Genomic DNA, 14,309 nt, shown 5'->3' with positions numbered 1-14,309 from the left:
GGGCTATCCATGGACCCCAACTATTCACTTCAGCTAAAGAAAACCCAACAAAGCTCTCCGACCCAGGACTTCACTAAGCTCATGTCACTGTAACACTCTGGCACACAAACACACCAAGGATATTCAATGACCAACACTGCCTGCTGACACAAAGTCTTCTTTCTCACAGCTTCCAAAATCAGCAACGTAATTTCACCAGCTAGACTCGAGTTACCAATACTTTTCCTGCAGGATGTCTCAGCTTTTGTTCAGCAGCACCCATGGTGGCATTCAGAAACCACCCTTGTGCAGCAGTGCGGAAGGACCAGCCTAGCACTTCTGTCCCATCAGCAGGTTCTGCTGGTTCGTTCTTTGCATGGTGTTTCCCATTTTATTTATAATCTTATGTACAAATAAAGAATCATGCACATAAAGCAAGACATAAAGCAATGGTGAGGTAGTTATTTTTCCAGATTCTCAATGACTCTTGAGGCAGCTACTTTGTACTGAGGTTTGCAACCACTCTCGTGGCTTGTAAAGGACTTTCAGAGGCCAAAAAATGCCACCTGATTCTACATTTTTGTTGTTAGACCAGTGAGAGAAGCACAACCTTCCCTTACAGCAGCCGGTTTGGCTTGCCCCCATCTTACCAAGCCGACAAGGGTCGGGCAGTCCACCTGTTAGTCCTCAGCCACCCGGGCAACCGCAGACCTGACGAACAGGAGCAAAAGGGCACGAAAAGCAAATAATAATAATAAAAAGAAAAAGCACCTATATTCGCTCGGATACGTAGGAAAACGTTAATAAATAAATAAATAAATAAATAAATAAATAAATAAATAAAAGACTCGGTTAAGTACCACGGACAGATTTTGGGTTTTGTGCTTTTTGCTCCTCGGGCAGCCGCTGGGCAGAGCAGGGGCTCGTGTGCCCTCTAGGGGTGCAGTCCGGCAGGGCAGGGGGCGAGCCTACGGCGTGGCAAAAAGCGACGAGAACCAGCAGCGGCATACACCGGCACGCAGGGAGGGGACGGCGATCTCAAAGTGCTCTTTGAGAAAAGGAAAAGCCTGATAAAGGCGTATAGCGGTTCTTCCTCTTACCATCCCGTTTAATCTCCCCAATACGGCTCAAAAGCCAATACTCCCCCACCTTTAAATTTGGGCAGACATACCATTTTCATTTATTTATCCCACTATTTCTCACTACTCTGATGCAGAGAACTCCTGATGCTACTACTGTTCTCGTAGCAGGACTTGTAGCAAGCCAAATTAAAAAAGAAAAAAAAAAAATAGTCCAAAGTAGAGGTGTTTATTTCTGAATGACACTCCAACTAACACAGAAGAAACTTTGAGGAAAGGAGTTAGTAATTCATTGAGAAGCTTTTTCAAAACCAAACAGAAAAGAAAACAGCATCCAAAGAAAAACTCAACTTCCACTTTGCTATCTGAATCATAACATTTATTTCCTTATCTGTTAAGTGGTATGCTACAAGCTGTACATCTTTACTTAGATTATCTAAGTAAATCATATCAACTAGCTCAAAGCAGCTTCAATTTCAGCAGCCTTCTTCTTATCCTAAAACCATTTAAGATGCAGCTAGCTTACCCCCATTTCAAGCCCTGCTGTTTGCAGGCATAAGAACCCAGCAACCTTCCTAGTTACAGGGTGGGATTTGTGTATATATTTACACATATATGTACATGCATACACACACATATATAAAAATTATCCTTTAACAGAAAAAAAGTTCAAGTGATATTCCTTCAAGTTACAAGGTATAGCTATGTCACCCTTTCTTGAAAAACAAACAAACAACAGTTGGAACACAAGTACATTAACAGCAGATCAGGACAAATTCATATAAATCTCACAGTTAAGGTCCAAAACATCATGTGTCACTGTTTTTCCCCTCCACCCCCCAAGAGGCTTCTCAAAACACATTTCATACACAGGGTCACTGTTCGGGCTGTTTATTTAATTAACGTGACAACCCAGCATACACAGAATTTCTTTCAGTTCCACAGCTTTGCATTTTCACACTTCACTCAGAAAGAGCAGAAAGTCACTACTGTATTTTACTTTTTTGCCAATACGCCATAACATCCCTTTCTTGATTTATATGATTAGTTCAGAATCTATTTTGGCCAATAATGAGAGTTTCATCAGCAGTTTTAAATTTTTTGTAGGGTTGAAAGAGAAAAAAAAACATGTAGGTAGAACAGATCTGAGTAAATGAAACCATGAAAAACAAACAAACAAACAAACACATTACATCTGGAATCCTTGCATGAATTTTCCTGGAGCCTTATTTGAATATTTCACACAGTTGTGTTACAGCAAGTCACTGAGTGACATAACTACTTACTATTACTCAGTTTATGGTGACCTAAATGGTACCGCCAGTAAATCTTATCAGAGTAATTACAGCTAAATAATGCTTATTAGAAGAAGGTATATGCTAATACGCTCCATGTCTAATCAGCAACATATTATGACATTTAGTGTCTAGATTTAATCTGCTATCTCCTCTCCAAAATTTGAAATATCTTTATGTTGCATTTGGACCTCTCCTATTTTCAAACCAAAGAGCGGCATACATAATACTAAAAATTGGTTATAAGTGTACCTTTTAGTTGTTTTTTTTTTTTAAGGACAGAATGCTAGAGAGCCAGAAAAGAGGGGAGGGAAGTAATGTATTCCTGGCACTTAAAATGTTCTCACTGTCAAACAATGAGAAGAACAGATAAAGCCTCAATTTTCCCTTGGAAATAAATAAATAATAAAAAAAAAAACACCAACAAATACATTTATTTTTCTCATCCGTTTCACAGATCTTATCACTGAAGTCGTATCTTTGACCATGTAAGCTGTTACAGTATTGTCTTCTCAGCTCCGCAGACTGGCCGTGATAATGACGGTCTCGGCTCACAGCTTTCCCATGCGGCAGAGCGGGACAGGCAAAGCCACCACACAGAGTCCCACCAACTGCGGTCACACCAAGCGAGACTCCTCTAGCTGCCACTGGAGGAAGACAGAGGAGTCTGGAACTAAAGTTGCTCACCTGAAAAAAAAATTACTTGCTGAAGGAAGAAACAGGAAGGAAAAGATGTGGCACAGATGCCACAGAGCAGTGGCAGCACAAAACAGCTACTACAAGCCCCAAACCAGTTAAAAATAAGTGACAGATGCTCAGATGCCCATCCCTAATCTCCCATCAGTAGGAAAAGAGCAAAGACAAACAAAGGAAGATGGGTAGAAAACCTCTCTGCCCCAGGAGCCAGAGACAAGCTGGGAGTTTACATGCTGGCCTTGCAGCTGGAAACATCAGACGTACATCCTGGTGTAGGGCAGAGGGTCAGGGCAAGACTCAGCACCCTGCCAGAGCCTCCTGGTTAAAGGGCTGCGTCACCAAGGGGGTTGCAGGCTGGTCTGGGAACTAGAAAGTACTTCAAACCCTGATGTATGCTCTACCTGTGACAATCTTCTGACCACAGGAAAAAATACCTACCTTTGTAGGTATTTTTTCCTGATAAGCAAATTGAACTACTGGAAACAGCTGCTCTAGTTCATTTAGCACACACTTCTAATGAATCCAAGTTAGCTGAAAGCCCCATCTCCTTCCAGACAAAACAAAGAATAAGCGAGGCTTAAAAGCAAAATTAAGAGTCTTCTGCACAGTTTAAGTTGTCCGGCTACTCTGTCCTGGCCACAGCAAAATTGTCCCTTTAGACCATTGGACACATTTAATACACACATGTTTATACCTGCAGAGATTGGAGGCATAAGCTCTAGAATACATGGGCCATATAATATTTTAATGGGAAACACCAAGTCACAGAACACATTTCCAACCCTCCCACCACAATCTTCTCTCCAGACATTTAGGAAAAGCTATAAAAAGTTTGCAAAAACGTGAGGAAGAAACTCAAATGGTATCATCCTGGTGGTACTTGTGCATTTACATGGGGAAAAAAAATTGTTCATTCATTCATCGTCTGTCTCATCCACCCATTCACAATTTCTCTCTGCAGTCATCTTCAAAACTGGGTGAGCAAGCCCTTCAGGAGCTGAGCATCCTCAACTGGCATTGATGAAATCAGAGGAAGACAGCAGCCTGATCCTTCTTACAGCTGAGTGCCACAAAGCACACATTTCTCAATGAGAAATGCATACAAGCCAAACTGGAAGCTTTTAATCCAAAGAATTTTCTCAAGTTGAGAGAGAAGAAAAAAAAAAAAAGAAAAAAGAAAACAAACATAAGACCCCCAAAAGAGAATTAAAACAAAAATAGTAAAGAACACTTTTAGCAGCAAAATAAGGTTATATCTGCATGTGTGTGTGTTTGGCTGTGGTAGTTTATTTAATGAAACTTTTGCTTTTTAAATTCTTTTTGAAACTGATAAGAAATTAAGATGAGATGTTTCCACAGAAGGAATAATTTATAGTGACATAGACATTTTCAGCTATTCCTATTAGTAGCTTAAACATCAGTTTTGTATTCTTTTAATTTCAGCTATGTTAATACACCTATTTGTGATGTTACTTTGCAATTCCTGGTACTGCTCTTTATACCACAAGGCCAAATAAATTTGTATTTGTATTCTAGCAGGGAAAATTTTAGATTATAACTGAGATACGTGTGACTAAAAAAATAAAAAAAATCAGAAACTGACTTTTGCAGGCTCTTGTATTCATACAAGCAGTCAGATAGGGAGGGAACCACACTCTGGAAGAACAAAACCTTAACTAAGTGCTCAGGAATAGGAAAAATTACACGAGAGGCAGCGGGAAACACCTCTAGAACTCCTAAAGTTACTCAGCAGCAACTGAAAGCATGTATTTCAAAGCAATAAAGTAGATCCATTTCCTGATGCAAGTTATTGGCAGCTCTCAGACATACTCGGAAACTATCTTTCGGACCAGAAGCAGTCAGGGTATGTTTTTTAAAAACAGGGGGGTGAGGGAAGGCCTGGTTCTGTTTATAAAGCCCTCATCTCTATTTTTAACAAGTTAAATTTAAAAACTGTCCAAAAGAGAAACATTTACCTATGGTTTCTTTAAGTCTACAGGGAGGTGATTTCTTGCTACAAACACAAACTTTGTTTGCTGCAAGTTAAGAGAGTCCCACGTCTCCCATAATTTCTTTAGGATCCTTACAGAGCTTTGTGTCAGGGTCTCTGTTTTTCTGTGGTGCTACAATTTATTTAAAAGGACAGCTTTTAGGGAGGGAAGTCCACATACATACAGCCACAATGTGCTTAAAAATAAAAGACAAAAAGTCTCCACAAACTTGAAAGTAGTCATCCATCTCTAATCACACAGTGACGCAATTGATACCAGATCTCGCTATTGATTAATACCAAGTGAGAACAAAAGAAAGAGAAATTTGCCAAAATCCTGGAGTGGATAAACTGAACAGTCGCCTGCTCGAACCAATCCAGCTCCACGACTTGGAAGCCGAAGCTGCTTGGGACAAATCTGACTGGAGTCCCTATGGGAAACACGAGCTGGGGGGGGGGGGGGGGGGGGGGGGGGGGGGGAAAAATCTACCCTGTTATCCATCGCCAGGCTAACACCCCAGTCTATATGGATGATCTGAATTCCCTCCACAAGAAGAGGGAAGGATGTGACCACAAACTAGTGAGCCCTATCTCTGAACAATTACATTTAGACATGTTAACTGGAAAACTGCTTTTGCTTAAAGAGTGAGAGCGAGTGGAAATATGTTTAAAACATTACAAGTGATTATTGTAAGAAACCACCAGAAACATCTAGCGTCATCAAGTATAAACGGTTTTAATTTCTTGCCTTAGATATTGTATTTACAAATTATTCTTACACCCTTCTCGCTCTCTGAATTCATATTAAAACAAAGTCAGAACTGAGTCAGCCTTCTATTTTTTCACACTGTATTTGCCTGGACACTGTGGTAAATATTTAGTTTATCTAAACAAAAATGTTAAATAAATAAGTACATTTGTTGTAAAATAAGCCTCAAGTATATAAGGTTGTCAGGCCCTCTTCTAGCAAATGTCATAACCAACCACAAAGGGATGTAATCAAACCATTTCCAGAAACAAACTAGCCACCCACACCAAATGGTTAGATGCCATTACTTCAAAAATACTTAACTGCTTATCCAGCAAGTGACCTGAAAGAAAACCTTTGGTGTGGGGCAATGCGCTTCAGTTAACCACAGCTCCCAGTCATTCGCAATACTAATTGAAAAGGAAAGCTTAATACCACTTGCCACTTGTTTTCCCCCAGGTTTCCCTCTCCACCACGAAGCGAGGGTAGCACGGGCTTTCAACGCGCCCAGCTGCGCTCGACCCACCGAACAACTCTTTTGGGGGGTGACCTTAAACCTCAAAAAAATGAGAAAGTGCTTCGAGTACAGAGCTAAGCCCACCTCGTGTCCGTGGCAGGACTCTCTACAGCCACGCAGTAAAGATAACGAGGTTTGCTCGGTTCTTTTATTCCTTTTTTTTTTTTTTTTTTTTTTTAGGTGCGCATTTAAAAGGCTGCGTGGCTGGTAACTAAGTTTTCGCTGATCCGTTGCAATCACGACCTCTTAAAGTAAAGCAAGTTGTGATAAATCGCGTGGACCTCGGCTCGGTTCCTACAACAATAGCTGAGCGAGAGCTATTGATTCCAGGCACAGGAACAGCCCCAGGAGGCAAAGTACAAAGATGAGCACCGCACGGCTGCGGGCCGGTCTCAGAGGACGCGCTATCGCCCTGATAAGGGACTTCTTCCACCGAGGACAAGCTGCTGGGCTCCCCATCACGCACACCTTCAAAGTTTCATCGGGCCAAGTTGCCTTTGCAGAAAACTGCAGGTTTTAAGGAGCGGGGCTTGCCGGTGATGCTGCGAAACCTCTCAGCTGTGCCGTGAAGGCAGGTTCCCACCAGGCAGGCGGGTACCATCCGCCTCAACTTTCTGCCAGGGTTCCAAAATAACAGCAATATTAAACGCGAGCCCCGCCGATGGCTGTATAACAAGAACAACCCCGAGCTCTCTTCTCACCGCCGGCACCGGGGGCAAGCCAGTCTGGGTCCGGGGCGCACCCGCTTCCCCGCCGTCCCTATCCCTATTGCCGTCCCGGGCCGGCCGTCGGGGACTCCGCGCACCGCTACGAGAAGCCGGCGCCCTGCTCGCCCCCCGAGGGGGCTGCAGCCGGAAGGGCGCGCCGGGACCCCGCTTCTTCCCCCCTGCGGTCCCTCGACCCTTACCCTACCTGCTCGCGGGGGATGCAGGGCAGCGAGGTCCGCCGGTGGCTCTTGCTGCCGCCCGACATCTCGGCGGAGATCATGGAGCTGGACCGCCGCCGACGCCTGAACACCGGGGCTTCGTCCGCGGCCGGGGGGGCGGCGGGAGGCTCCGCCAGCGGGGCGGCCCGCCGAGGGGGCCAGAGCCGGTCGGCGTAGCCGGCCAGGAGGATGCCGAGCAGCCCCAGCAGGTAGGCCAGGTAGGGCCGCCAGGACGCCGGGACCCTATCCAAGGCGACGAGGGACGTGGTCCTGGCCGCGCTAGTCACGGCGATCATCAGGACGCCCTGCCTCGGCTTCAGCACCAGCCATGTCACGGCGGCCAGGCAGCTCAGCACCACCCCCGCGGCGGCCAGGGAACGCAAGCGATCCTCCCCCGCCGCCAGCGCCGTCTGCGCCGCCGCTTCCCCCCCGCAGCAGGCGGCCAGCAGCAGCGCCGCCGCACGCGGCCGCACGCCGCCGCGCAGCAGGTAGCGGCCAGCACCGAAGAAAGCCCCCGCCAGGCCCAGAGGCACGGCGCCGGGGGGTAGCCAGCCCCAAAAAAAAACCCAGTCCCGCGGCCCCGCGCCCCCTTCCGCCGCCAGCTCCCGGCCGCGCTCCCCCCGCGCCGCCAGGGCCAGCAGCAGCAGCAGTGCCCAGAGGCAGCCGGCGCGCAGGGCCGAGCAAAGTTGCCGGCGGCTCCTGGTCTCCCCTGGCAGAGGCTCGGTCCCGGAGGCCGGCCCGGGCCCCGCCGCCCCGCAGCCGCCTCCCCCCCGCGGGGTGCTGGGCGGCCCCCGCTGCCGCCCCGCCGCCGGCAAGCGTCCGCCGGAGGCCATGGCCTCGACGGGCCGCCCCGCCCGACCTCCAGCCCCGGGGGCTTTTCCCGGTTGGGGTGGGAGCAAGCCCCCGGTGGGGGTCAGTGCCGACCCGCGGGGGGCAGGCGGCGGGCCGGGGGCGCTCCCCGCCGCAGCGCCGGCATTTGCCGGGGGACCCCCCTGAGCCTCCTCCCCGAGCCTCGCATGAAGGGCCGGGGGGCGCCTCGCCTCCTCCGCGACCACCTCGGGCTGCTGGGGGGGGGTAGGGGGGTGGCAAAGTTAAAGGGAAAAAAAGGGGGAGAGACGCGGGGAGATCCTAAGCGGTGTAAGGAAGAGGGCGGGGGGAGGCAGCTGTACCAACTCCGAAGTGCTGCTTAATTTCTAGGCCATCGGATGCCCCCCGGGCGCTCCCGGCGAGCAGGGGCGGCGCTGCCCGCAGGATGGTCCCCGCCCGGCCCGCGGGGTCCCGGCCGTGCCCGCTGCGGACGGCGGGGAAGGGCGAAGGCCGAAAAGTGGCAGATGCAAGGCCAGCGGAGCCGGGGCAGCGGTTGCAGAGTCCTGCCGGGAGAGCCGCAGGAGGCACCCGGAGGGAGGCTGCTGAGAGGGGGAGAGGGAAAGAGGAAGAGAGTGAGAACGCCTTTCCCTTATGAACGCTGCCGGGATAGCCCCTGAGTTTCGCACGGAAAACTCAAGTGATGCAAGGCCCTCTCCCCTCCCCAGGAGGGGAGGCAGCCGAAAGCCCAGAAGCGAGCCCAGACCCGCTCAGAACAACAAGGGGCGCGGGGGGGGCGGCGGAGGCGCTAATTGCGCAGGAGGCTGCTGGGGAAGAGGGGGTCGCCGCCTGCGGAGCGGCCGGACCGGTGCGTGGGGACGGAGGCTTCTGGGGAAGGAAGATCCGTGTGCCGGGGATGGGGAAGGGGCCGGGGCTCGCCCCGCGTCCCCCCTCCCCCCCCCACTGCCGCCCCGCAGGAGGCCGCGGTGCCTCCCGGGCGGCGAAGCGCCCCGCCACCGGCCAAGGCATAAATCCGCCTGTCAGGGAGGGGGCAATTACGAAGCCGTAAAAAAGTCAGGAAGATGAATGCTCGCGAATGATGATCGCTGTTTGTGTTGTCGTTTTCGTGGGAAGCCCGGACTGGAATCCCGAAGGCAGCAGGAGACCGTCCTTGCGAGCTCCAAGGCTGTGACTCCCTCCAAACCCCAGCCCTTCCTCCCTCCCTCCCTTCCACCTGCCTCTGCCTCACAGCTCCGCCGGGGAACTTCGCCCAGGGTCGGAGACGCCCCCCTGGACTGCCTGAAATGGCCGTGGGAGAGGTGGCCCCAGGTGCAGGCTGCAAGCCCCCGCACCATCCTCGTTAAAGACCCAGGTGCCAGCAAAGGGCGCGAAGCAACGCATTTAGCACATAATAACGTAAACCACAGAGAAATATAATCACCAGCTGTGAAGTTACGGAACATTAAGAGCCAGGAAGCGAACAGATTAGAAAACACATTCTCCCGGCTCTCTTCCCCCTTGCACATACACGAACCACTAATTTGAGACAGATTTATAGCCTTTGCTTATTTATTGGTGTATCTATCTGTGTATCATGCCTATCATCTAGGATGTGTCTCTGAAATGGTAGCATTAGTGAAACGTTTGGGATTTTTACTAGAAATGGGTTGTAAAAACTGAGTATGGTTTTAAATAATAGTCTTCCAACCTATTATGGAATATGGATTTATTAGTCATTTTTATATTTGAAGCTAGATTTGAAAACAACATAGATATTGTTAGCAAAGTTTGGCTCTGAGGAATGGAAAGCTGCTGGTGTTTCTAGTTTTTTGTTTTGTTTTGTTTTGTTTTTTAAGGCTAAGGGTCCAGATTAAGAACAGCTAGAAAGGTTTACAGTTTATTCTGATGAGACAGCAATCAGCAGGTTGCCATATACACCTGGAAAAACATAGCTTGGTTCCATTTTCCCAAAGCATCAACATCCCAGAGGCAGAATCTGGGCCTAGGCAGTAGTAATCATATGACTCCTAACATTTTTTCAACATTTTATAAATAAAATGCATCTCTTGGATATGTTAAAGTCTAGATGCACCAAAAAAGTGCACACAGATATTACAATACTGGATGACAACACATGCCAACAGTTGCAGTTCAGATAGATCAAACATTTGACCTCATCCTTCATACCAAGTAGCATTCACTTAAATCTTAATTTACCTCCACTTTGTTACTTTACAATTTGATTTACTGATATCAGAAATGTTGACACTTTACATAGTCATTAAAAAAAGAAAAAAAAAAAAGCAGAAGTAGAACAATAAACTTTCCCTATCTTTAGTTTTTGCTCCGTAGCCACTTTAAATTTGTATTACCCTACATAGACCAAAGTGGATAGCCACTATAATCTATATTCTTTTAATCTAACCACTATAATCTGTATTTTTTTATCTTACAATGAATTACTCACTTTAGATCAAAAGCAGCATTTTTATTTATTTATTTATTAGGCTGGACACATTCTAGGTTAGTTTAAAGGAATAGCTTTGTAGTAGCTCTTATACTAGTGGTTTGAGCCTATTACCAAGCTTCATTGTTAAACGAAAGGCAGCAGTCATTTAATTTTGGCATCTCCAAAAAAAATCAATACCAGGTGGTAGGTGATGAGCCAAACAGAAGGTGAGTTTCACAGAGGACAAGAGACACTGCCCATTTAGGAGACTTTTCATGAACTGCCAAAAAAAAAGTGGTGTTGGAATGAGTTCATGCTTCAGGATATTATTCCACCAGACTGGGCTGTCTACAGGTAAATACATCTTAAGCAGTATGTTGAACAAATAGTTAGAGGCAACTGAATATCTTATCTTCCTTCTCTAGTGAAGAGAACTTCTGGGAGGATAGACTGTACCCCTGCAAACAGTGAACAGCTCAAGACTCCTGAAGTTCTGGGAAATGTAGGCTTTTCAGCACTTGCAGAGTCAGATTCCTTACAACGAATAGACATCTTATAATAACCCGAAAAAAATGGAAACTGTTACATATGGTTAGGTCATCAGAGCAATGTATTTAAGTACCATTTTCCTGTTCTTCTGAAAAGAATGAGAGTCCACAAACAAAGCTCTGGTATATTAAAAAGCAAAGTACTACGTTCCTTGGTTATGATTTTGTTCAAAAGATGCTTGAAGCAGGGGAAAATTCTATGCAATGATCAGTAGGTCTCTCAACCCTCACCTTTGGGCAAATGTTTTTGAGGTGGAAAGAGCTACCATTGACAGAATTTGCTACCATAAATAAAATAACTTCAGGAAGGGTTTTCTTGGAAGCATCTGTTCTAGCATAAAATAAAGAAAAAAACAGTTGGCAATCTGACAGAAGAAATAACAGAGTTAAGAAACAAATCAATTGATCCACCAAATGGATCCATTAGTGATATCCCATTGTATAAATCTGCTGGAGCAATATCAGCCATTCACCAAAGAAACTACCACTTGCAGAAGATTGTGCTACAGTGTAAACCTAGCAATAACTTTCTATTTTCCACCTGGAGAGTAATCTTCCATGGTAAAGGTTGAGATTTCTTTGAGACTTCAGAGAAGATGAAACCGTGAAGTTAAATGGGTACCGTTGCAGAAAGGTCTGGAGGAGAATAACAGTGAATGTCAAATTAGATAAAGTTAAAATAGATTTACCTTAAAAAAAAAAATCTTGCTCTGGACCGCAAAGAGATGTAAGGGGTTTTGCACAGCCAACAGTTCCCCAAGACTTAATTGTCTGTCTCAGAATCACTCCTTCCTTAGTTATCATGGTCTCTACTGTCATTTCTTGATAAAGCAACCCATTTTTTCTCCAAATTTAAATGGTAATTTAGTGGAGAAAATAAAATGCCTTTTATTCATTACTATGTTCAGCAGGTTGTACTCTTATCTAATCTACCTAAAGGACATTTTCAAGAAGCACCTATGCAGAACATGATTCCCCATCTAAATGGGAAGAAATGGCTTCCTTGACCAGTTCTTCAGGAACAGAGGAATGATTTTATAACAGGATTGCTTAGCCTAGCTATATGTCCCTCCCGTCTGTCCAGGATTAGACAACTACCATTTGTTTAGTTTGTCCACACTTCCCTAAGGCCTCTTCTCATACCACTGCTGGCTTGTGGTTACAGTAAGTGGGCTGCAGTTGGTCTGGGAAACCACAATAAACATGTACAGGCCATATCCCATAGCAGGTTACATGGCCTGTCCTCCCAAAAGAAATACAACAAAAGGAAAGTCCCAGATTGTGCAAAAATGCTGTGATTAAGCTGCAGTGAGAAGTGATGCTACTGGGGGTAAAGGAGCAGTAGTGAAAACCAATTAAATTCTACACCACATCATATTGGAGAGTACGATGGGAGGAAAGAAAATATGGACAGTCTCTATGATTTGTTCATCCAGTTTTACCTGTATCACTCTCGGTCTATACTTGAGGTGAATATTCATACATTTTGATTATTTTTCTTTCTTCTTTCTTCCTTGTAATTAAACTTTTATCACCTTCTTATGACTTTGTGCAATGTATGTAGATAATTCTATATGTATAAATCCGCTGTGTGAATCTTAGTTTACTGAATAAAGTTAAGATTGCCTAATTTGTGAAACACACTGCTGTTAAAACCTATACATGATGGTAACAATTTGGACTGTGGTGACACTTTTCTCTGTTAGGAGCAAAAATCATTTTACAAACATTATTGAACAATTCACACTACCTCTAGGTCTTCTAAATTCTCAAAAGTTTAGATGAGGACCAGGAGGCTGCATGACATTTATAGATGTCTGTCTACAGAAGCACTTAAAATATGCTTGTTTTTAAACATGAGCATTTTTCTGACTTCAGTGGCAATTCATAAAGAATATCACATGAAATTCAATTTAAAGTTTTGAAAAGGATAAATTTGTCATGTAACTCTAACCATCTAGTACAAGATTTCATGACCTGAGTAGTCTCACTGATTCAGTGATTTTGATAGTGAATGTGGCATTGAAATGTAGTTACTGGATGTATTAGATTAAGTTTTATAACATTTTTCATCATGGAAATAGTAAATAATGTTACTTTGGGGTTAAGTGCAGGCATGCTCACAACACCCACATTGCATCTGCTTCATTTAATTTACATTTTCAAGGTTTTCTTCATAATAGGATGACTGAGGTACGTAATGAACAAAAATGAAGTCCTACATTGTGGAGAACATCCATCTGATGACAAAAACCTTCATCAAATTTATTCATACATGAAAATTTCCGTTGGCTTCCTCTACAGTGTAGGCAGAAAGAACTATGCTTACTCTATTAGGAGAACAATTTAAATATTAATTCATTGTAAAGATTGGGCTGTGATTCAGATTTTGCTGTGGTATAGAAGTGAGCTTTTCAGTTTCCAAAAGTCTGTTACTGTTTCATCAGAAGCATTTAAGAAAGTACAGCCTTTATATTTCAAAATAAGTATCATTCACAAATGAATGGATTATTTTTTGCTTACCTGAATGGTCATGCTGTAATGAAAGAATAAAATTCTAATTTTGGGAAGGAAAGTGTTTGACCAGACCCTTTTGTGAGATATCTTTTATAAATTTTGTACATACATATTACTGTTGTTTTTTCTTTTTTTTTTTTATCAGTACGTATATATAGAATACTGTGCTCAAATGGATTCCTGGTGAAGGTAACACATCCTGGTCCCAGGGAGCTGCTTACAGGGTTGGGGATAATATATTCAGGGATTTCTTCCCTATTTTAAATGCAAACCTCTATCTAGCTTTAACTGCAGGCAAGTCAGTCACAGGATGTTCATAACTAACATATAAGCTATTAAAAATTGAGTGTATTCAATGATGTCCATGAAGGGAAACTAGTCCTAAAAGAGTGATACCATTTTATTACAACAGAGAGTTCACATTTTGCATAAGTTCTTACTTCAATATTAAACATAGTGCTAGTCTACAGAAAATTAATCTCTTATGCTTATGCATATGTATATAAACAATACTTTGGAAACATATTCTTCTGGAGCAAGGCATATTTTATGCTTACCTTTGATATACAAACAAGTCATAGAGTAAGTAGAGCTATGAGAAAATGAGGTATGCGAAAGCAGACTTGAATCCTTCAGAAAAGTTGTGTTTCATTCTGAGGGGTGGGAGTGCTGTCCCTGTCCCCTGGGGTTTGGAAAAAACAGGTTCATTTCCATTGACATGTGCTGAATGTCATCCACACAGGTTGGCTTTCGAAGGCGCTG

At 44.9% G+C, this 14,309-nt stretch overlaps 1 protein-coding gene across 1 annotated transcript in view; it reads right to left on the bottom strand.

Annotated features, from left to right (window-relative positions):
* Nucleotides 1–8,919, bottom strand: part of PDE3A (phosphodiesterase 3A) — a 257,664-nt gene extending 248,745 nt beyond the window's left edge. The window contains exon 1 of the mRNA XM_040564288.1: nucleotides 7,217–8,919. Within this exon, the coding sequence (XP_040420222.1) occupies nucleotides 7,217–8,062 (846 nt within the window). The 5' untranslated portion in view covers nucleotides 8,063–8,919. The remainder of the gene's footprint in view (nucleotides 1–7,216) is intronic.
* Between the last annotated feature and the right edge of the window lie 5,390 nt (nucleotides 8,920–14,309).

Source organism: Cygnus olor, chromosome 1 (genome assembly GCF_009769625.2).
Source record: "Cygnus olor isolate bCygOlo1 chromosome 1, bCygOlo1.pri.v2, whole genome shotgun sequence".
Taxonomy (NCBI): domain Eukaryota; kingdom Metazoa; phylum Chordata; class Aves; order Anseriformes; family Anatidae; genus Cygnus; species Cygnus olor.
Note: the sequence above shows the minus strand (reverse complement) of the source record. Positions and strands in the feature narration are given on the sequence as shown.